We start from the raw sequence: 25397 nt of genomic DNA on the forward strand, positions 1-25397 counted from the left end.
TTTAGAGAGCCTGAGAATTAGTAATCCTTCAGTGAATTCAACCCAGGTGCACTAAGGAGAGCTATTAGGCAAAAGCAGTGTACTAATGCCATGTATGCAATCTAATACAATATTTCCTGCTTAATCTCCACCTAATATCACCTCTTTTCTCTGTCCCCCTCCCCCGGCGCCTTCAGATTAGCTGTTAAACCTATTTGCACAGGGATATTCACAAAGTCACAGAAACTAATGCTAAGACTTAGAACAAACTAGGCAAAGATTAACTATAATCACCACCAAGGTTAAACTAATTGCAAATTGACAATTATATACATGTAAGGAAAACCTCAATCTATGCAACCAGTTTCAAAAGAAATAAGAGGGCATTGCCCTCCTCTTAAATCTTATGAGAATCACACACACCCTGAAGTATTATCAGCAAGTAATCTATCAGATGAGGTAGCTTCTTCACAAACAACAGTTTAAGATTGGCATAGCTAGGTAGACAGGACAATCTAGAATTGGGAATTTAAAATACAATACCCAGAAAGTGCTTGTTCCAAGACTTTTAACTGCATGCTTACTCTGCACATTTTAGCATTGCAATAATAAATTAATGAAACCTGCGAAGAGCTTAACAATAACCATAAAAATGAAATGTTGCTCTTAAATTCTGTGGCATGCATCCCCCCCCCCCCCGCCCCACGCCTATCAATCACCTCCCCCTGCTGCTTAGATTTCTGCAGCCTGCTATCTTGGAAATGATTGTTATTTACATACCAAAGCAACAAAATGAAGCAGATTCATCCCAGGCTTGTTTGCTTTTGTATCTGCCAACTTGAGTAATGAGGACAGCTTAAAGCCAACTGCATTGCCAGCATATCCTCCCTAAGGAGTGGAGAGGGGAGGGGGTGATGGAAAAGACAGACAGAAGAGGTACAAGATGTCAATCTGCAGTACTGTAAATTCTGACCCTCTCCCCCAACGCCCCCAAATAAAGCTTGTCCACTTACTGCATTCATAATATTCCCAGCCTGAAGGACCAAGTGCAATATGGAATGTAACTCTTCACAGCACATTAGCTCTGCAAAAACAACAACAACAACATAAGGTTCTGAATCCATGGGCTGTTTTCAAATGGCATCCAAGAAATATTTTATTGCTCCAGAAAAATTGCAGTCAAACCAGGCATTATTATTTTTTTTTGGAGGGTGATTAAAGGAAAGTTCCCAAGCAAGGCAAGGGAAAAGCCAAAGCCCTACTGCCTCACGCTGACTGGCACACTGAGTATTTTGGAACCAACTCTGCAAAGAGTCTGACCAGATTGCCTGTTCACTTAACAGTGATGTACAAACCTGGTAAGGTGCTTGACATTATATGGAATAGTTAAGTCAGCAAAGCATGAGACTCTTAATTTCAAGGTCGTGGGATTGAGACCCATGTTGGGCAAAAGATTACAGCATTGCAGAGGTTTGGGCTAGATGGCTCACATGGTCTCTTCCAGCTCAACAGTTAGGAATAGAATCATAGAACTGTAAAGTGTTTTCAGTCACTCGCATACCAATAAAAGAAGGGCAAGTAATCTAAGAAATCTGAAGAGGCAAAATATACAAGCAGTTTTGTCTATTGAGTATCACCAAGGCTGTCAGTCAAGGGGCAACTAACCTGTAACCCTCCAAATGTTGCTGGACTACAACTCCCATCAGCCCCAACTAGCATGGTCAACAGTCAGGGAGCATGAGAGATGTAGTCCAACATCATCTTGGGGAGTCACAGTTCTTTCAATATACTGATTAACCTAGTGTGCTGCATTGGAAGCCAACAAATCATTGTCAGCCTACAAGCACTTTTTATTCCTCAACTTATTAATTTGCACATTTCTGAAAGAGGCCACTGTTATTCTTGTTCAATAGATGTGACCTAAAGGCCAAAGGTTTTCCTGTAACCAATGCTTATGTACCCAGGCCACAATTAAATTCATACATTATAAGGAGTATGTGGGAGGAAGCAAGAAAATGAAACAGGAACTTAGAATGGTCTGTTTGAGTAAACGCTGCAGTTTCTGGGTCAGTTCATGAACTGCAAAATGCTAATTTGGATGTATGAAGTGTTTAAACAAAGCTACAAATATAGTATGATTTATTTTTCTTAGATCCCACCCTTCCTCTTGGGAGAGCCTAGGAAAGATAACCATCATAATAAACACTACAAAATAGTTTTTTAAAAACCACAATTAAACCACTGACCAGCAAGAAATAAAATGTATCAGAAATAGTACTGGATGAATCCCAAGCCGGAATTAAGATTGCCGGAAGAAATATCAACAACCTCAGATATGCAGATGACACAACCTTGATGGCAGAAAGTGAGGAGGAATTAAAGAACCTTTTAATGAGGGTGAAAGAGGAGCGCGCAAAATATGGTCTGAAGCTCAACATCAAAAAAACGAAGATCATGGCCACTGGTCCCATCACCTCCTGGCAAACAGAAGGGGAAGAAATGGAGGCAGTGAGAGATTTTACTTTCTTGGGCTCCATGATCACTGCAGATGGTGACAGCAGTCATGAAATTAAAAGACGCCTGCTTCTTGGGAGAAAAGCAATGACAAACCTAGACAGCATCTTAAAAAGCAGAGACACCACCTTGCTGACAAAGGTCCGCATAGCTAAAGCTATGCTTTTCCCAGTAGTGATGTATGGAAGTGAGAGCTGGACCATAAAGAAGGTTGATTGCCAAAGAACTGGTGCTTTTGAATTATGGTGCTGGAGGAGACTCTTGAGAGTCCCATGAACTGCAAGATCAAACCTATCCATTCTTAAGGAAATCAGCCCTGAGTGCTCACTGGAAGGGCAGATCCTGAAGCTGAGGCTCCAATACTTTGGCCACCTCATGGGAAGAGAAGACTCCCTGGAAAAGACCCTGATGCTGGGAAAGATTGAGGGCAGAAGGAGAAGGGGACGACAGAGGACGAGATGGTTGGATAGTGTTCTCGAAGCTACCAGCATGAGTTTGACCAAACTGCAGGAGGCAGTGGAAGACAGGAGTGCCTGGCGTGTTCTGGTCCATGGGGTCACGAAGAGCTGGACACGACTAAACAACAACAACAACTACCGGAATAATTAACCTATATGCAATTGTTAACGTATTGAAATAGTGTACATTTTCTATGTACAGTCAAGTCCATGCTGATGCTTCCCTCCTCATTTTCAAGCGCTTACCATAAAGCCATTACCCCTTAAAGCCAGAACACTTCTCTGTGCACTAGGCAAGTGGGTAGCGATCAATGACCTTATAGCTCTTAAAAGCAGATTCAAGCCTGAGTGCGCACACCTGCCAACCTGAAATGGTGATGAGAAATGCAGTGTAGGGACTGGAGTAATGGTAAGGAGAACTTCTCAAGGCTTTATTGGCTTCGTTCATATAGGATACTAACCTATGGTTTATTTTAACAGTGGTTTGCAGTACAAACCAGGATCAGTCTTGTAGATGAGCAAGTAACCGTGGCTTGTTTTGCCTAATTGTAACTGCTCTGTAGCCAGGTGGGCATCTAGGGCAGGGCATGGAAATGAACCAGGGTTATGCCAGGAATGCAAGATCAGGTGTGATGAGAAACCATGGTTAAATACAAGCTGAAATTTGTAAACTAACATCAAACCATAGTCTTTGATTTGATCACAACCTGATTCAAGGTGGATCACAATGACAGCATTACAACCATAGAAATATAAAGTGAAAAAAACGGACACGTGTTTTGGCCGTATGAGGGGTCCCAGCTGAAAATTACCAGAATGGATGCCACTACTCCACAAATGAGAAAATACTGCAAGTTATTTCATATACAGGAAAGGAGTATCGTCAGTACAAACAAGTGGGAAAATGACTTCAATAATGTGGCCTTGTGATCAAAGTTAAGAATTTTGAGACACATATCAGACTGATAACACACACGCACCTTTGTGGAATGTGTCAGAGCTGGCTAGCTTCCTTTAAATAGCTAATAGGTACCTGAAATTCCAGATCTCATCTCTCTAGTTAAGTTGATTAACCTGCTAAGAAAAACAAGTGCCTAATGCATGCTGCAGCATGTTTAATTACCCTTTGTAGCCATTCTTATAATTGTCATGTCTTTCTGAAGAGAAGTACAAGATGGAGAGAATTCTTTTTTTAACACCATGGCTTCGAGTCGCAGTGAATAGCTGAAAAACAAACAAATTAAGATTTAGAACTGGTATACAAGTGAGAGAGAATTTATAGTGAATAGAAAAGGGCTTAGCGTTTCCTTACTTTGGCACCTGGATTAGTAGGTACATAAAAGAATCTGCTTGACACAGTTTTGATAGGTCTCCATTGAAATCCTTTAATTTCTTTACCTAGGAATGGGGGGGGGAGAGAGAGAGAGACAAGAGGTTGATAAGAGGTTGATAAGAATCAAACTGGTCACTGCTCAAACCAATGTTAAAGAATGAACTGAGATTTAGGAGCTCACCATGATTTTAAAAATTGCTTTTGGTGCTAGGACTAGATCTTATGGCAGATAGCCACATCAAAAGCAATGCCCATGCATATATTACCAAGTAACATCGGGTTTGCCATTGTCCTTTAAGTTTCTCTTCCCTAGAGTCACCTGTCTGTCTACTATTTTTATTGCAGGAGCAGGATATCTCAGCACAACACCGTCTCATTCATTTTCTGCTGCTAACATTTATTGGGGAGAGAGATAGGACACTGGGCTGCTGTTTCTAACAAGGGCCCTTTGTCTGCTGTTAAATCTAGTTCAAGCCCAAGACACTTTGTTTAATACAAACATTTAGAGGTGGGGTGGGGTTTTTTGTTTCTGTTTCTTGCTTTCTTTTTGGCAAAGCTTGATAGCCTACATCTAGGAAGTATGCCACCATGCCTGAAATGTATTTACTAAAACAAGCTGACACTTTCTTTTGCCCCCACATTTATTTATTTAAATGTTTTTATACTACCTTTCATAGCAAGGCACCTCATCAGGCACAGGCAAACTTGGCCCTCCAGATGTTTTGGGACTACAACTCCCATCATCCCTAGCTAACAGGACCAGTGGTCAGGGATGATGGGAGTTGTAGTCCCAAAACATCTGGAGGGCCGAGTTTGCCTATGCCTGCACTTCATAAAGGAAAGGCAGGACAAAGGCTTCCCAGGACCCACACTATTGCCAACTGATGACAGGAACTTTGCAGAGCCCCTCTCCCCACATGCCAACTGCTGAGCTGTAGTGCACCATTTGCTCCTTATCAGGGAAAAATGGAATTGTGAGTTATGAGCCCTTGAGCTGCTGTGTGCTCAGGCAGGGTGTATGTGTAGCAAGCAGTCCTTGTCTGGAGACTGTATCACAGCAAACCTTCCCAGCTGCTCCTACATAGCTCCTGGTGTGTCTGGCTCCCTGCAGGGCTGAACTGTGTCTGATAAACCTGCTCTTCTTTCAACCATACTTTTTTGAAAATGTAATTGTCAAACAAGCCAGACTCTAGAAAAATGACCCAGTTCTCTCTGTGGTTAGAACTAACAAGGGGGCAAAGAGTTGTTCAACTGTTTATTTGTTTACAGTGGTACCTTGGGTTAAGTACTTAATTTGTTCTGGAGGTCCGTTCTTAACCTGAAACTGTTCTTAACCTGAAGCACCACTTTAGCTAACGGGGCCTCCTGCTGCTGCTGCACTGCCGGAGCACAATTTCTGTTCTTATCCTGAAGCAAAGTTCTTAATCTGAAGCACTATTTCTGGGTTAGCGGAGTGTGTAACCTGAAGCGTATGTAACCTGAAGCATATGTAAGCCGAGGTACCACTGTATAAGAGTATTTTTAAGCCATCAGCTCAAAACAAATCTCATGGCAATGTACAATAAAAAATATTTAAAACAATCATAAAATAATAAAACACAGAACAAACGAACAACACTGAATCCAGTTAATTATCTAGGAAATTTGGGCAAAACCAACGTTTTCAGCAGGTGATGAAATATAAAAATGATAGGAGCCTGGTACATTTCCCTCCCACTAAATTTAACTGTCACTCACACACGCCTCTGTTTCAAACATGGGCTCGATTCAGACTTTGCCTGAATGCAAAATATTGCTTTGGGGCAGCAGAAAGCGTCAATGAATAAGTGCATTGCTAGGAAAAGCAGAGGTTTCCACAAGCATTAAATGTGTTCATTTGACTGCTTATCATTGAAATGTTTTGTCTGACAGGTATCAGGCATGCAGAGGACCACGAGATCAATCTCCATGTTGTCACAAAACTGGCACAAGGCAAACACACCTGGCAGTTAATAGTACTGAGCGCTACAAGACAGCACGAGACAGCCTGCCAACACATTACCGTGGAAATTATCAAAAACAAGTTGTGTCTCATTTCTGCCTCCCTCCCTTTCTCCTTTAGGGGGACAATTTCACACATTCTTGGCCTTTACTCAGACAAGGATATGGTATCTACATTACTTTTGGAAACCGTGAGCCTACATACTTTACAATTTGTGGGTAGATTAATAGAACATGAAGAGGAAAATAGTTTACTTAAAAAAAATTAAAATCAAACTTTTACATACTTCTAAACTTGCAACACCTAAAGCAAACCTGTAAGAATTTTAAAAACCTCTTTAAAAAGTTAATAATGGCTTTGCTGCAAAGATATTTGAAGCACTCCTACTTAGTATGCAAATTAATGATCGTAATATCTGTTATGTATTTGTTTAGTGCTCCTTGAATCCTGCATAGACACTGATTGTGGAAGCTGTGGGTGTACAGATGGCTTCAGTACTCATAAAGTACTTTTTAAAAAAGGCACCCACGCTGAAGACAAGGGTAGGCAAAATACAAATGCAACGTTAACTGGCTATGCTTTATCAGGGCAGGCATATTTCATAAGGCGTGAAGTTAATAGGCTTGTTTAGGCAGAAATGGAGGTGAACAGCTTTTATCATCCCATCGTACCCTCACCCTTTTGCACACCTGGTTCTGATTTCATGGCAACTTCATGGCAAGAAGTTGCACCCTTTACTGTATGGATCCATAAACTAAATCCCAGATTTGTAACGGGACAAGGGGGCGGGGTGGAGATACATTGGTGTGATTAGGTATTGTGAAGGCAAAAGCATTCTGCACATGTTCAAAGACCCTCTGTATTGTACACATTCAAAAACTGAGCCCCAATGTTTGTTTTTAGATCTGGGATGTGCCCAAGAGCTACTTAAACAAATCCTATCTATATCCAAATGTTTTAAAACAGGCATGGCCAAACTTGGCTCTCCAGATGTTTTGGGACTACAATTCCCATCATCCCCTGACTACTAGTCCTGTTAGCTAGGGATGGTGGGAGTTGTATTCCCAAAACAGCTGGAGGGCCAAGTTTGACCAAGCCTGTTTTAAAACATGGAGAACATTGGAGCAAAGCTTCCCTTTGTTCAATTACCATTATTTTTATAGACTTAAATGTCTGGCTCCCTCACAAGGTCAGTAACACAGTGATGCTGCTCACATGGGTTGTTTGGATTCCTGCTGTTTCCCCCTCCACTGAGACTATGGACATTGGTATGGAAACAGATAACGCAAATATCCAAATGCAGAGAAGAATCTATCTGGTGGCAATCTATAAAACAAGGGTGGTTTATGAACGGGATCTTTGAAAATATGCAATGTCCACCACCCATTTAAGAGACTGGAACTCTTCTAAAGAGATGAATGGAACCCATTTCCTTAGTATAAGAATTATGAGTTGGACATCACATATATTATCAGTTGTCAGCCTGGGAGGTGGGCAGCAACTGAATGAAAAAGAATGAAGCAAGTCCTACCTATATAGTTTTTGCATACAGTAGATCTTGCTACAGGGAAGGTATTTCTATGCTATTAAGTACAGATTTGGCCCAAAAACAGTTTTGCACATTCATGATTTGGTGTTATTTTGCGTATACAACAATGCAACTGGTGTGAATATTTCATTCCCCCTCGAAAAAATATTACAAAGTAAATGATGTATTATTTAACACAACACAAGCCACTTGTCACTTCTCTATCTTCATGCTTGATTTCTATTTTTCCTTCCCCCAACCTATTTGCATTTCAGTTTTCGTACATCTTTTTAAAAGACAACCCAACGATTGAACATTGCTTAAGAACTTTGCTCCAAATGTCACAAGCCTCTGACAAATAAGAAATATGCACTTTCTAGCTGAGCAGGTACAATAAGGAATAACTGCTCGAGAGAAGAACTTCAGTAGCCTATTGCTTCCTAATGAGCCATTTGCTACTGATGGATAGATAGATACTTTGGCAGGGAACACTATGCAAAGGAAATATTTCAAGGGCTGGGACCTGTAAACAGGGTGATACATTGTTCATTGATTCAGATCAATGAAAGTTGAATTCTTTAACAATGTAAACTAAGCGAAACGGTGTAAACAGGAGTCCATAAATTTAGTCACCATGGAAACTGTCCGTCCTTCCTCTGGCAATCATCCCTGCCCTCATCTTCAACTTCCTGAGCTTCAAAAGGCCCTGCCTCTTTCCTGAACCTAAGCTTGTAGGGGGAAGTTTTGCAGTCTCCATGCTGCACTTTATAGAAACATTCTGAGCAGCTCCAAAACACAGCGTGGTCAGAGATGAGACTCTACTCCTATCCTGAGCCCTTCTGTCTTCTGAGAACTTAGGAAAGGGGCACAACATTTGTGGACTTCTGTGTGTGTCCAGGGAGCTATGCAAGAGGCTCCTGTAGCGTGACTGCTGCCGCCTTCTGAATTCTGTTTACTTTCTGAACTCGTAATAAAAGCCAGAATGTTTTTTATTATACACCCAGTAGCAAATACAATGGCTAAAGAATTGTAGCATACAGTACACTGGGTATATGGGTAGTTAAAATGCTGCCTTAAGTGCAACAGTTACAGGTAGGTAGCTGTGTTGGTCTGCCGTAGTCGAAGCAAAAAAAAATAATGGAAAAAAAAATCCTTCCAGCAGCAAGTGTGCATGCACACGAAAGCTCAGACCAATAACTAACTTAGTTGGTCTCTAAGGTGATACTGGAAGGAATTTTATTTTATTTTATTTATTTTGTTTTGTTTTAACTGCAATATTTTGGGGATTAACATGCTAGCTTCTTAGCTTGCTCAGATCTTCAAGCTAACACTTCAATAAAGAGCTAGCTTGCAATCCAGCAAAATGTTGCAAAGTGCGACTATTTTAATTACTTCTACACCGTAGCAGTAAAACTGTGCAAGTCGAAGCATGCTGATGTTGAGTTATACCAAAAGCATCCATGATATGGCATACACTTGAACACAACCCTAATTGCAATACTACTATTCCCTCACTTCCTCTGGCTTTGCACACCACCCTCTCTTCTTTCCCAGTCCATCTGTGTAAAGTCATCTCATTTGGCAGCTCTTCGTCTTTAACAATGCTTACTGTCACTCTTCTCATTCCTGGGAACTCACGTGCTCATGGAATCAGCTATACTTTCCTTAGAAGACTCCCAAGGCTACCCTTGACATTCCATACTTTTCAGACCCAGAACTTTGTGCCTGTGCTCACACATGTGCACATACATGTTTCTCCCTTCTCTTGCATCTGAGACTGAATGCAGAAATCATTGCTCACCTTCCCTCCCCTCCAAAAAAAAACACACCAAACACATACACACATCCTATTCCTTTGGAACCACCATTAGAGAAACCCATTTCCCTTTGTTCCTAAATATGCAACCTTTGCCATGTCTTCATCTTTGTTCCTTCCTTCTCTGCTTATACACAAGCTGGAGGAGGAGATGTCTTACAACTTCTTTTAGATATGGGGGGGGGGAGGAACCAGAAGTCATTTTTCCCTGTTTGTATCTACTGTTGGGACACTCCTTCATGACTGGGTCATCCTGGGCCTCAACACTGGTCTCTGCTAAAGCCACCTTTCCCTTTAGTGATAACATCTGCAAGCCAGTTTATATATTCAGGGAAGTATATGACATAGTCCTCCATCCGAAAAGAGATTCTGTATGAAGGTGCCAAGGAGCAATTCCACATGAACATTCTGTGGTGGTCCTGGATGTCAGAGTTGGTTTTCCATGAAATGCTCAGTATCTACAAACTTCTGTTCTTATAGTTAAATGGACTTTTTTACTCTCCAGTCCCCAATAATCTATTTATTTTCTCTCTCTTTTTGTTAGCACATAAAACACCTTCTCTCAATCATGCTGCTCTTATGCCTGGAACAACTTCTCTATTACTGTGCTTCAAATTTCCATTCTTCCTTTTAGTTCCTCCACCCAATCCAGTCCCCCCCCCCAGAAAGAATTTTCTGGCCTATTCTGTTACTGGCTATTGCCTTCCTACTCCTTAGGGTTGTCTTTCCTTGTCCATCAGCACTGTTTCATCACTTATACAATCTGAATACGTAACAAAAAATGTTTTCAAAAAATGCTCAAGAGCACAACAGGAAAGGAGTAATTAAGATCCCTAATGTATACTGACGGTTCCATAACACCACCTTTACAAGATATAGCTTTAGCATCCTCCTAAACAACATTTGCTCAAATTTAACATTGCTTTAAGGCTGCTGTAATGTCAGGTTTTGTGACATTAGTCAGCAAGTCACAGCATAAGGATTATATTTTTGGTTTAATCCTGACCTGAGTTCAGCAGAGTTCCACCGCTGCTGAAGAAAGGGGTCAGGGCAATTTATTTATTTATTTATTTATTTATTTATTTATTTATTATCCCTCCTGCTCTCCACAGCCACCAGTGCTCCCTGAAATACTGCCCCTGGGAGTTTTGGGGACCCCCTAGAACATTGTTTGAGGTGGTACTTGGGCTGCAGATGGAATAAGAAACTTTTGCGGGATCTTAGCTCCCAGAACCAATGAAAGAAACCCTTCCATCCATACAGGATCAAGTCTGGATTTGACTCACTATCTTGGCCAGTTAGAACACCCCCCCCCCAAAAGTCATATCTTTCTCATCTCAAGAACATGTAGCTAATAGTGTCTGTTCAATTTACAGAAGTTTTTTTGACACAATCCTCCTCTTACCTCTTCTGTTTCTGGCAATAACTTGATGAGTTCACGTAGTATCTCAGAACCATAGAGATCACTTCTTCCCGAGTGGAGATCTTCAATTATGGATTCAACTGATCTTGGTGGGGAAATATAACAAAGACATACAGTTTGATCTAGGAAGTTTGCATTTCCATAGGATAGAACATTAGATTTCTTGCATGTTCAAGAACACAACCAAGCTATTTTTGCTTTATATGCTATGACAGCTTCATTGCTATACAACTTTCAGTGGCCATGCATGGTATTCAAATGTGTCCTCATTGCAGGTTCCACTGAAATGAATACAACTGTCTAGAACAATAATGCATTAATGCCAATGCAACCCACAATTCTTACTCTTTGCCTTTTTCACACATAAAATAAATGACTTTAGAAAAATAAAACATTAATTTTCAAACTATAATGGGTTTCAATCCTTGAAGAGAAACACTGAGCTCAACTGAAAATCAAGTATCTAACTACAGACTGCTCAACTTTACAGTAAGATTAGCACATGTATAAGGAAAATACAGTACAAGTAAAGTTGACACATCTGTACCCAATTTTTTAGTTAGATTGGGCTTGTAGCTATATTACTTATGGTGAGGTATTTCTCATTTTCTACCATATTTTTATCACCATGTCTGACAGTTTCAATAGTCATGTAACATCTTACTTTTTAAACTGCTTAAGGAAGATCCCAATATTCATACTTCTTTTGGCATCCAAAATATTAATCTGAAAAAAAGAGAGTGATGCATTAAAAGGCTTGTTCAAACAGAATGTTTTAATAATGCTGGATTACTTTGCTTACATTTCCTGGCATGGAAAAGCAGAAGAAAGTTCTATCCTATAGCAAATGCAAGGATAATTCTTCTGTGATATGCAGATAATCCCAAATACTGTGTAAACATTCATACACCATGAATGAAATTGCCATTAGAGCCAACTATCTGTAAACCAGAAATTACTTCTCTCTTTTTTTCCTATATAGTACAAACTTTACAATGCATGTATCCAGCAAAATACTGTTAACAGTTCATACTGTTACACGTCAAACATCATCACCTCTACAAAATGAAGCTGACTTTAAGTACTGCTGCCTTAGAACATAAATAATACACTTTAAGCTTTTTAAAAATAGCATTGCATCTTTATGGGGCTATTTGTTTAATATCCATCTGACAAAAAAAAAATAGATTGGATCCACGGTTTTCACATTCATGCTAACTAAAATTCATTCTACCTTAGCACTGATACTATAATACTATAATTACTATATCAGCCCCTGCAAACGATCAGGATTTGTGGGAGTTGTAGCCCAGTCAGGGGTTAGCCAACATTGCTGTGCATAGTTGCACATGCACAAATGAATGATAAGAAACAAAGGTGAAAATGTTGTCCGGAGCTTGTCCTACACTCGAGTAGGACTCTGGGGGGCGGGGGGCGGAGAGATACAATATAAATGAAACCTGAAGACTATCCTAACCCTCTAAAGTTTTCTTGACTCCTTTTGATATACCTGCCTACCCATTTGAATCTGTGGCTAGTCTTCAAATGCTAAAAGCCCAAATAAGTATGTGGCTTCCATTTTGCACACTCCAGACACAGTATTTCACCACATTCCAAACTGGAATCTAAAAAAGCCAGAAACAATTACCTGGAATGATGCCACCTTATGTTATTAGGTAAAAACGTTACATTGGTAACTAGGCTTTCATTGCTCCAATTAACCCCCATGCAGTTCATTAGCAGCAGAAAACTGCTTTATGACAACTGTCACCTGTAGGCCAGAAAAGGCAGATATCCAAAAGCATAATGTCTTTTACAAGAATAGCTCCATCATACACAGTGACTAGTCTAGCAGCCCTCAGTTAAATTCCTCTTAGGATAGCATAACATACCACACTTGGTAATCTAAACTAAAAATATACCGTTTTGTTCAATTCCCTGAAGCAGGGGTGAAAATATGAATTGTGGTTTTTGTGTGGTAGTACTCAAATCCCTGTGACAGGGTGAGCTCCCGTTTCTCGGTCCCGGCTCCTGCCAACCTAGCAGTTCAAAAGTATGTCAAAGTGCAAGTAGATAAATAGGTACCGCTCTGGTGGGAATGTAAACGGCGTTTCTGTGCACTGCTCTGGTTCGCCAGAAGCGGCTTAGTCATGCTAGCCACATGACCCGGAAGCTGTACACCAGCTTCCTTGGCCAATAAAGCAAGATGAGCGCCGCAACCCCAGAGTCGTCCACGACTGGACCTAATGGTCAGGGGTCACTTTACCTTTACTCACAAAATACAGTTGTTTGACTCATGCAAAGTCAGAGTTATCAGTTAGTCATTCCAATGCTATAATGTTGACTGATAACAGAAGTGACATCAAAATTCTCTTCCAAACGACTCTATGGTCTGGAAAGTAGTTACAGGATAAGTTGCATTGTTTCTGACTCTTAGTAAGCAGTGAAAATAGCCAAGATCCATTGATCCCTGGGCATGTACCTCCAGATGGTGGAGATGTCAGGCACTATCCTGGCGCCCAGATATCTTCACTTAGTTGCAAGTGGGCAATAGTCGGGTACAAAATGCACCCGGCACCTTGCTAATTTTGAACACTGTAACTATTGATAACAAGACCCTAAGTTTCCTGATAAATTACTGTTGGTGTTTATCTGAGAATGTACAAACATTACAAAAGTCCCCACTTGTTACAATATGCTGTTTATAACTAAAACATGAATACTAAGTTTTATTTTTTAAATTAGATGTTTCAAGTCCAGTCTTATATAAAGAACAACCCCTTCTGAATATTTGCCAAAGCAAGGAGTACATGGTTAAGTGAAAACGTACGCATATAGTACAGCCTGAACTATCATTACAGAAGCTGTATCTGCTATCTAATCTGTTCTCAAATGTTTTCCTGAATGTACTTTCATTGACCCCTAGAACAGCAATTTCATTGGCTAACTGGTAAACCCCTATTTAGATGCAAGGGAATCCTTTATAATTTTTATAAGATGTGTTAAAAGATACCAGATCACTATGTTAAAGGGAGGGGCAAACATAAGCCCCCAGGGGGGTCATATCATACTATCAATTTTGAAGTTACCACATGAAATAGATAAAAGTACACCATCTCCTTGGGTGGGTACTAACTTGAGGCATATTCTCTCTTTTGCAAACACCTACCTATCAGACCCTCTCAGTGAGCTGTGCAGTCAGATATTGAAGAGGATGCAACAGGCAAGGTGAAAAGAGCTCTCTGTTCAGCAAGCATTACTTTTTCCACACTCTACCAACAAATTTCTCCCTTTTGCTTACTGATTCATGCAACATGCTTTCTTGAACACTTGCCCTCAGATGTTTCAAGCAAGTACTGTATTTAGCAGGAAGCCTCAGGAACTAATAAGCACCCACCCTTTGGAAGTGCTCAAAAATTCAGGAAGACAAGCAAGGACAAAAGTTAAAACCTGTTAAAGTGTTGCTCAGCACATGGCAATTATCATCTGTGCTTTTACATGTAAATGCCACATTTTTATCACTCCTAAATCCTGTTTGGCATTCCTGACAACCATCACCTCATTCTGGGGCTTGGCTCTGCTCTTACTTAAAATGTATGCCAGCATATTTCCACATTTTCATTACTCTACAGTCCTGAGACTTGAGCATCTTTGCAACCTCATGCCTCCTGACCTGAAGTCATATATAAAGTTTAGTCATACAGATGACCAAGATTAAACACTTGATAAAAACTAAAATTGCACTCAGTGCAATGTTGATAGCTCATTTCTATTAAAGATGTTAAACAGATTGTAACTTGATTCAACCTGAAAGTGAATACACTAGTTCTTTCCCTGCCTTTGAAGCCAAACTTGCAAGACACGTGCATTGGACTGAAAGCTCAAGCTACAATTTTCATCATGTTTCTCAGTCTTGAAACAGAGCTCAAAGGCTCTTTCTTCATCATCTTTTATCTGAGGTGTTCCATTTCCATTCTTTTTGGATAACTAGCTGCTTATAGATTTATTAAGCATCATATCTCCTGATATTCTTCAAGACTCATTAAGTGAATCCCACTTTTATCCCATATTTTATGAATGGAAGGAGAGACAGGGCAGTCAAATAATTGAGTTATTTGAATGTAGAAAAAAGTGGCTTTTGAAGGAAAGATCTATGGACAGAAGACCAGATTCTGCTATTTCAAGCCCAAACATCTTTAGTCTACATAGATTTTTCAATTCGGCATAAAAGTTATGTATTCTTCTAGAAAAATCTGGAATTATAATTTACCCCAACACACATTAGTCTTTTAAAATGTCTTAAGTTTGTCGTCTGCACAAGAGAAACACACTGGTACTTCTCGTTACGAACTTAATTCGTTCTGGAGGTCCGTTCTTAACCTGAAACTGTTCTTAACTAGAGGCGAGCTTTCGCTAATGGGGCCTCTTGCTGCCGCTGCGCCGCCAGCACACGATTTCCGTTCTCATCCTGGGGCAAAGTTCTCAACTCGAGGTAACTCTTCAAGGTTAGTGGAGTTTGTAACCTGAAGCATTTGTAACCTGAGGCGTTTGTAACTCGAGGTACCACTGCATTTTGCAATGAAATTCCAAGATGTCTTCTCTTCCAATCATCTCCCCTTCCTCAACCCTTTTGACTAATATCCTTCTTCCTCACTAGCAATGTAAAGTAATATCCACATTCAGCACTACACTACACTCCATTCATTAGGACAGAGTGTGTGTATACGTACATATACACATACACAGGGTGTAGATGAATGTATACACCTATATTCTACTTATATTTGAAGAGCACTCAGTTTTCCTCATCTGCATGGGAATAATTTACTATTATACTCTAGTTGAGTAAAAATCTCCCATTTCTTTCACCTGGCACAAGATGACAGTCCAATAATTGTCATTTGGCAATTCACTTTAAAACTGCTTTTTCCACAACTTTGAAAAAGTAGATTTCACAGCACTTCGACCCTTGCATGCCTATTTTGGATTCATCTTTATGAACAAGTCTGAAATCAAACAAAAACCCTCTAGAGCAGGGGTAGTCAACCTTTTTATACCTACCGTCCACTAATGCATCTTTCTTGATGGTAAAATTCCCTTACAGCCCACCAGCGCTCAATGGAAGGAGGATTCAGCTTGTGCCGTAGAACCCCCGACCGCCCACCTAGAATCCTGAAACGCCCACTAGTAGGTGTTAGGGACCAGGTTGATAACCCCTGCTCTAGAGCCATAGATAAAAATCACAAGACAGATAAAGAAATAATATTGGGGCATCAACAAAGACTTGTATATTCCTTTCTCACCGGGGTCACCATTCTTTTGGGCCCCATGATCATATCTGGAATTTTGAAAAGGTGTCATAGTACTTTAGTCCCTATGGTTCATTCTTCCACCTCCCCCTCCCTTGTCACTTGTCCAAAACAGAAATACACAATATGTGGTTGTGTGTGCACACATTCTTCAATTTCCACGAGATCTGGATAAAAATCAGATGCAGCGGAATTAAATTGGATTGTCTTGAATTTGTGTGATTTCCCCAAAACACCAGCAAAATAAAGTTAATGCTTGTAGACTGCAGAGTAAAAAATAAATAAATAAAATCAGATCCGGTGCTTGCCACAAAGACATCAATCCAAGGCACAGATCCACATGGATCTTCATGATTTTCACATAGGGTGACAAGAAAACCATCACCAAATCACAGAACTCATATACTGGGAGGCCTACTGTTTAATAGGTAGAATCTCTTGTAAAAATTATGAGGGATCATATGGAGATATGCCTCAGATCCATGTTTTTTCATCACGGCAACACTGGAAAGCAGGCATAGGGCCGGAGTTTGCCTATGCCTGCTGTAAAGCATTCAGTCATTTCTGGTTCAGCTGTTCAATTGCTCTCTAGGGGCCTGTTCTCAGGATCGCAGTAGTGGGAATCAAAAGCTTCCGATCAATTTCTGCTGCTTTCCAGTCACACTGAACCAGGCATACACATGCCTGCGCCACATGCTGAAGACAGCATGGAATGACTTTTAGTTTACCATCATAATTGTATACTGGTGTCTGGAAGTTGGTATGCCTACGATGCATCCTAATTAAATATGTGATCCCCCTTCAAACCACATGTTAAACAGGGTTTTAAACTTTATTTGAACATGTAGTTGGGGGCGGGTAGAAGCATGCCCAATTGCCCCTCCTGCTATGACAGCCCCAGATCACTCCAGGTGGACTCAACCCAGCGCATTCAAGAGACTGCCTCAGCCTGCTCCGTGGCAAATCCTGAATCAATCCAGTTTGGCCCGATTCGGGATTAGTCCGGAGCCCTAGTATTAATGGTACACCTGTCTTTACCCCAGCCTCTGTCTGCACTCATACAAATCCATAGTTTGGTTAAATATTACAGATGCACAGTGATGGGCAAGCTACACTGTGCCATGGGTCAACTTTGCATCCTTTGCCATAGAACAACCTGGTCTTCACTGCTGATTTTTACTTGGCAGGGGTTTAATCTAACCCAACAGTTTCACGCAAAATATCTAATTTTTTAAGGGGTTCCTAATAAAGGAGGGGACGCGGGTGGCGCTGTGGGTAAAACCTCAGCACCTAGGACTTCCCGATCGCATGGTCGGTGGTTCGAATCCCCGCGGCGGGGTGCGCTCCCGTTGCTCGGTCCCAGCGCCTGCCAACCTAGCAGTTCGAAAGCACCTCCGGGTGCAAGTAGATAAATAGGGACCGCTTACCAGCGGGAAGGTAAACGGCGTTCCGTGTGCTGCGCTGGCTCGCCAGATGCAGCTTGTCACGCTGGCCACGTGACCCGGAAGTGTCTGCGGACAGCGCTGGCTCCCGGCCTCTAGAGTGAGATGAGCGCACAACCCTAGAGTCTGGCAAAACTGGCCCGTACGGGCAGGGGTACCTTTACCTTTACCTTAATAAAGGTGGAGGACATGGGTGACGCTGTGGTCTAAACCACTGAGCCTCTTGGGCTTGCCGATTGGAAGGTTGGCAGTTCACATCCACGCGACTAGGTGAGCTCCTGTTGCTCTGTCCCAGCTTCTGTCAAGCTAGCAGTTCGAAAGCACACTATTGCAAGTATATAAATAGGTACTGCTGTGGCGGGAAGGTTAATGGCATTTCTGTGCGCTCTGGCTTCCATCATGGTGTTCCGTTGCACCAGAAGCGGTTTAGTCATGCTGGCCACATGACCCGGAAAGCTGTCTGTGGACAAACACTGGCTCCCTTGGCCTGAAAGCGAGATGAACTCCACACCCCATAGTCGCCTTTGACTGGACTTAACCATCCAGGGGTCATTTACATTTACCTTTTATGTATATATTGCTTTTCCATGGCAATGAAATAACTTGTTTTGAGACCTCAGACTATTTTCTATGTGACAACACCATTAAACATTTATAGAACCACTCTGGAATAAAGTGGTTTGAAGTCAGCTATTAAAATCAACAAAAAAACTACAGGTAGCAACCTCTCTGCAGGAGGTGGACAAGAACTTGAAGTAACTTTTCAAATGTACACACAGCTATGATTAACACACTTAAGTATATACACCCACTTCGCTACCCTCCCTTTCAATCTTACAAAATATGTGTATGTGTTTAGTCATAGTATGCAAACTCCTTTACCAACTTGTAACAATCTGTAGTCAGACAGAAAGATGTTTCCAAGCAGATTTTTCTAAATGTGCTCCTAGAATTATCAGGTGCTTCTTGTTTAGTTCTATATGCATGAACTTGTCTTTTCTGCGAATTTCTACCAGACACTGCATTATTATTTTCTTCTAATTGTGCTTGCACACTATCTTAGACATTTTTCCCAAACCACACGATGACGTCCCCACACAGACACCCAACCTAGCAAAACCTAACATTAGCAGCTTTCCAAAAGTCTGTCTAGATTGCATTTTCAACACAACAGTAATGCTAAGAGGCAAAAGCTTCAAAAGGCACAGCCCAAACATATTAGCGTATTATAAAAAGAGAACGATCACTTTATAGCACATACACTCATGGATGATAAATAAGCAGTGGAATTGCTTATGTTATACACAAGGTTATCAAATTATTATTTTTTCGGGAACACATAATTTGATAAAATATTTACACAAGGATATTTCCACAAAAATGCAGTGTTGTTTTATGGATTTAGTCTTCCTTATACATTTGTAATAATCTCCCATAAGTTATTTTAGAGGCATTTGCCACGAGATAAAAGTTAAATGGGTTTTAATTTTTCAAGAAGAGCTAACATGTTCCTGTCATGTGATGCTTTTCAGTAAACATGCTTAGGATTGCAAGTCCACGGAGCTCAAAGGAGCCGACTCACTAATGTGTGTGCTTAGGATTGCAAGCCTAACACCCTAACACACTTTAGGATGCATGGCAGCAAATGTGCTGCCTACCAACTCTTCTGGCTACAATCCAAACAACTAACTTTATGAGGGTAAGGGCACCATGCACCATTTTTATACAGCATTTCCTGAAAAGAAAGCCACTTCTGACACAAATATTTCTTTGCTGAAGGAAGCCCTTCATGCATGCAGTACCCAACTTCCAAGTTTTAGACTGCTTTTACTTCTTTTTACTGTACATAGTTAGTGGCCCAACTTCCTTATCCCTTTAATATTCACCAGCTCATTAGTACAGATCATATAATAATAATAATAATATTTTAATTTATACCCCGCCCTTCCCGGTTCAGAAAACCGGGCTCAGGGCGGCTAACAGCAAATTCAAAACACTTAATTGATGCAACAAAAAACAGCATAAAATACAATATAAAATGTGAATAACAATACATTCAGAATTCAAAAATCAATTTAGGGGGGAAAACCATCCAATAAACATTAGATGATCACCAGGGCTAGCTGGCTAAATTAGTCCTATTTGGGCCAGCAAGGAGACCAGGGGAGAATTAGCTGTGAGTTCCCAGAACAGGTAGTATTCATAAAAAGGGGAGGGGAGAGAAGGAAGGGGAATGAAAGATCAGGTTAAGTTCAAATTGAAAGCCAGGCGGAATAGCTTTGTCTTACAGGCCCTGCAGAAGGAAGTTAAATTCTTCAGGGCCCTGGTCTCATAGGACAGAGCATTCCGCCATCACTGAGAAGGCCCTGGCCCTGGTGAGGATAATCTGACGCACTAAGCAAGACCTCAATTTTCCTGAATGAAGAAGTGAATTATGTGCAAACAGATCTAACAAGTAGCCAAGACAAAGACCTTACGCACACCAGAAACATGTGTGCCCATACTGACTCAGGAAGGTTCCTTGCTCCAGGAACTAGGGTCACTTCCACTGCCTCAAAGTCAGAAGAAAAGAAGTGAGCTGCAGACTACAGAGCCATGCATTAAGAAAAATACCACCACTCTCATGTATTCTGCGTCAAATAATGTGAATGCTACACGCAAAATAATGCAATAAAACAAACCTGCTTTAGTTTATCTATTTTACACTGCCTCAAATTTTAAAAATTAAATGAATCAAGATGGGTAAAGCACCCCTTCCCAGTAGAGAAACTAACTATAGACTGGTGCTGGAATCTTACTTCATCACTAGTGACAAGATTATATCCTCCACTGTACCTGAGACCGCAGGATAGGGTGGGTTTTTTTGGCAGGAGAGGGGGTAGAACAGACCAAGTTGCAAAAAAAGAGTCTCCACCCACCAACAGACAGGAATGGCTAGGGGGGAGACTTTGGAGAAACAGCCAGGGGAGCTTCCTGCAATACCACTCCAACATGTGCCGCCTGAGGTTTCACTTCACTATGGCCAATGGTTTACTGGGTGCTGTCATAGATCCATTACAAGCCTCTACCTCCCACCTTCAGCTCTGGCAGCTGGGATGAAGAGGTGGAGGCATGAGGACTCCTAAACACTAGTCAGGCATAGAGGCAGAACCAGCTTCTGCCTCTCCCTTCCAGCTCTGAGCACCTGTTTGCACAGAGGCACAGCAAGACAGTTCACCTCTGCCTCTCCCTTCCGATGCTGGAAGCTTGGAGCTCGAATAGTGGAGGCGCCAAGGAACAAAGAGCCTCAGCGCACTCCAGCTCTGAACTTTTGGGACTTTGAGGAGCAGGAGCAGCATTTCAGGCAAGCCTCTACCCAGTAAAGAGAGTGTGTTCTGGTAACAAATACTGGGTTGGTTAGTAAAGCATAGAGTCCACTCAAGCTCTAACGAATAAAAAACTAGTGGGAATTCTGGACAGCACAAGTTTTTAGACACTGTCCAAGTTTTTCATGAGAGCTAGGGGCTTGCCCTTTTCATGAGAGCAGATGTACCTGAACCGCACAGTAATATACAAAGTCCCAACGATCCTTAAATACTTCAGGCAATGTCAAAATACAAATACATTAACCCCATCTCATTGCATGACGCATCTTGATCCACAGACACCTTCAACCATCAATTTTGAGCGACACACAAATTTAGGCTCTAGCTACAGATCAAGAGTAGTATACAGATTTAATAAACAAACATTTTTCCTGATAGGAACAAGGTTACAGCACAAGAACAGGGGGCAAGGGAAACGAAGGCAAGAAGTTCCATAGCAACTTCCAACACATAAGATTTTCTTTAACGAAGAGGAAGTACGCTCACACTTACCTCTTGTTTAGTATCTTTAAAGGACCTCCTTAAAGTTTTGGTTTTGGAACCTCGGGGTGGCGTCTCTTCTTGCTGGCCAAAGAACTCCTCCATTGTCTTTGTGTCAATCTGATAATTCTGTTTAGCACCAATAGTCCAGATATTGTTTTTGCCACGGACTTGTTCCTCAGGTATAGTTTTCCAGAAGAAGCTACGTAGTCTCTTTTTCTTGCTCTGGTGGCCATGCCCATTTACCAGCTGTGGCAGTGGAGGTCTGCTCAGTGCTAGAGGTGGAGGGGGTGGAGGAGGTGGCACCACTTCTAGTGAAGAAAATCCAGCTTCTGCGGGTGGACATGGTAGAGGTGGCGGCGGTGGTGGTGCTGGAGGCAGTTGTTCTTCTGGTTCGGTCGTATCTCCAATCATTAATCCAGCTTCAACTGAAATAGCTCCATTTTCTTTGTCATTGACCAAAGAGACACAATTCATAACGTGCATTTTACAGCCTCTCTCTCTATGAGAGAGAGAGACTTACTTCCTCAGATGTGCATGGAGCACCAAACACACAGCGGCAACTTATTATCTGCACACCAGAACTGTTAATTTACCATCAGCGACGGGGAATGCAGGAAATCAGTCATTTCTCAGAAACCTGCAACAAAATAATAGCAGAGAGAAACAAAATTAGACTGGATATGCTGAGTAGCATGGCTGAAGCATCAATTTGTAGGCTGTGTGCAAATAGGATGACCAATCCAGACACACCAATTAGTAGCCCCACCCTATGGCTCTTGGGCTCGAGGAGACACCCCAGTTCCATGTTTGTAAACAACAGAGGCAAGGACCATTGCTTTAAACCTTCATGCCCAAGGCTTGTTAGCTTAGTCTTTGAGTGTACAGACTATGATCCAAAGGAGGAGGTCATGCACATGAGAGATGTCCATGGTTTTACTGAAGTAGTTCCATTCCTAATGGGTCAATGTGCTGTTGAAACACCAAAGGACCTTGCCTCTTTGGTAAAATTGAGCAATGAAATCAAGACCCTACAAATGAAGGCGGCACCTTAATGAAGGAGACAGCCATGACAATCCACAGGGATACTCATAGAAGTTTATTATGCAACCAGTGTTAGGACATTGTTACTTAATTTTTCAAAGCATAGGATACTACCTTACACTGAATCAGACCATTAGTCCATCTATCTAGCTCAGTATTGTCTACAGTAGGCACCCCCAAACTCAGTCCTCCAGATGTTTTGGGACTACAACTCCCACCATCCCTAGCTAACAGGACCAGTGGTCAGGGATGATGGGAACTGTAGTCCCAAAACATCTGGAGGGCTGAGTTTGGGGGTGCCTGGTCTACACTGACTGGCAACTGCTCTCCAGAGTTTCAGGCAGGGATGCTCTTCCAGCCCTACCGGGAGATGTCAGAGACTGCACCAGGGACCTCTTGCATTCAAGGCAGATGCTCTATCACTGAGCTAATATGGGATGTTAATTACATATACAGCTTTGCAAAAGGACAAGTATTATTATTATTCATTCCATTAATTGAGTAAATATAAAATTTATTTTAGCCTTGGCCTTGGCCCAGTATACCTGAAGGAGTATCTCAACCCCCATCGCTCAGCCCAGACACTAAGATCCAGCTTCGAGGGCTTTCTGGCAGTTCCCTCACTGCGAGAAGCAAAGTTACAGGGAACCAGGCAGAGGGCCTTCTCGGTAGTGGCGCTTGCCCTGTGGAATGCCCTCCCATCAGATGTCAAGGGAATAAACAACTATCCGACTTTTAGAAGACATCCAAGGCAATCCTGTTTAGGGAAGTCTTTAATGTTTGAAGTTTTATTCTGTTTTTAATGTTCTGTTGAAAGCCACCAAGAGTGGCTGGGGAAACCCAACCATATGGGTGGGGTAGAAACAATTTCTTCTTCTTCCTCTTCTTCTTCTTCTTCTTATTATTATTGCTATAGCCTGTACTTCAAAAATTAAGACAAATCTCCATTCACCTAATGAGTGAAAATTTGATACTATCTAACACTTTTATTTCATATTTCCACTTGAAATGCAGCTACCTTGTTTTAAATGCAACACAAAGGTAATCCGAACGCTTAATAGCAACTTTTATGATAACTAGATCTACACTAGCTTAATGAAAAAAATATTGAGGTAGTCTTCTCAAACTCATCATACCAACACTTAAAACCTTGTTATAACTGCATTAAAAACAAAAAGTTAATTGTAGACCTTGGACTCATCACTTCATCATCACTGCTTATCATTTACATTTCTTTCATATCATTAATATCACGAGTATGGATGCCAAGCTACAGTAGGAAGGCACACTTTACATATTGCATAGTACTATCTAACATTGTTATCCTTAAGCATTCAAGACTCTCCACAAAAGCTTGCCATGGGAACTTGATGACTAATAATAATAGAACAATGCGCCAAACATTCATTTAATTGCATTGGAATTGTTTAGCAATTTAGTCATTTCACCTTGTTCAGAGTAACATTTGTATGGAACAGCAAGTTTAGAATTATCCTGAACTGAGTGCAGAAGTCAAGGCTTCCTATGAAAGATATGTACATATAGGAAGCCACAGTTTTCAAACTCTGAGAAATTAATAAGAAATCTTGTGAACTGTCAACTTTCTGGAGTCAGGTGTTTACCAACTATAATCCTCATTTTTAAAATTCAGATTTTAAAGGAGAATCTGTACACAGCCATAGTCACACACTGACTTTCCGAACCACGGCCCACATACATAGCAGGACCTGAAACGTATATTTAACCAAATGCCATTTTTCCTGCCTTAGAAAATGGTTCTCTATTATAAAACAGATTAAAAAACACCTAATTGTGTAGCCAGTTACCATTATAAAGATTAAAACTAGCTATTTAATTGAAATGTAACAAAGTATACAAAGAAAATGATCTTACCCCTCTATCACCATGGCAATAAAAGGAAATGCTAATAAACTGTCCAAATGTAATATAGAGATTCTGTACAATGGACTAATTTTTAATTCATTCAAAGTATTTATATGGCACTTTTCAGAGCCATGCTGTCGCAACGCAATGTACACAAGATGTACTGTTTAAGACACATCAGAATGGTACACATTGCTATCTATGCGAAAGCTTCCCTGAATCACATAAACCATGTACACTAAGGTGGTTAATTTGTGGTGCTATAGATGTTGGTGGACTACATTTCCCATCATTCCCTACCATTGGGCATGCTAGCTGAGTGCTGGTGGAAGTTGGAGTATCACAATGTCTGGACGGCCACAGGTTAGCCACCCGATTTGTACCCTTGGGGAAATGGACCATTGAAAAGAGAGCCTGCACTATAGTGGGGTCCAGTATACTTCAATTATTCAGAAGAGAGTTCTGTAACTGTGGTGCCTCCACTGAGAAGGCCGCTTCTGTCATGCTTGACAACCTAACCCTTTACTGCTGGGCACAAGAGCATTTAAAATGATAAACTAGTTAGAAATTCCTAGTATATTTTTCATTCTAAATGTAAGAGGCAGTTTATTGCAGAAGCCATGGTCTTAAACTTTAAAAACCCCACACTAAGAGTATTAACAATTTTGTAAAATTAATATAATTGTTGAAGACCAAATTCTGGATATTGGATAAACCCAAGCAATCCTGATATATTTCGAGAGAAGCCCAACACCTGTTGGCAAAACTACATAATGAAACTCAGCAGCATTGGGTTTAAAAAATAATAATTCCATGGACACACTTCAGTGCTTAGACTGCT

General features: G+C 41.1%; 1 protein-coding gene across 1 annotated transcript in view; it reads right to left on the bottom strand.

The window, feature by feature from the left end:
- The window catches only part of FHDC1 (FH2 domain containing 1), a 49727-nt gene that overhangs the window by 13782 nt on the left and 10548 nt on the right, over window positions 1-25397 (bottom strand). The window contains exons 2-8 of the mRNA XM_083631058.1: window positions 21641-22268; window positions 11697-11758; window positions 11015-11117; window positions 4264-4349; window positions 4075-4175; window positions 993-1063; window positions 760-867 (exon numbers count right to left, since the gene is read on the bottom strand). Of these exons, the coding sequence (XP_083487184.1) occupies window positions 760-867; window positions 993-1063; window positions 4075-4175; window positions 4264-4349; window positions 11015-11117; window positions 11697-11758; window positions 21641-22114 (1005 nt within the window). The 5' untranslated portion in view covers window positions 22115-22268. The remainder of the gene's footprint in view (window positions 1-759; window positions 868-992; window positions 1064-4074; window positions 4176-4263; window positions 4350-11014; window positions 11118-11696; window positions 11759-21640; window positions 22269-25397) is intronic.

Source organism: Podarcis filfolensis (genome assembly GCF_964270895.1).
Source record: "Podarcis filfolensis genome assembly, chromosome: 9".
Lineage (NCBI taxonomy): Eukaryota > Metazoa > Chordata > Lepidosauria > Squamata > Lacertidae > Podarcis > Podarcis filfolensis.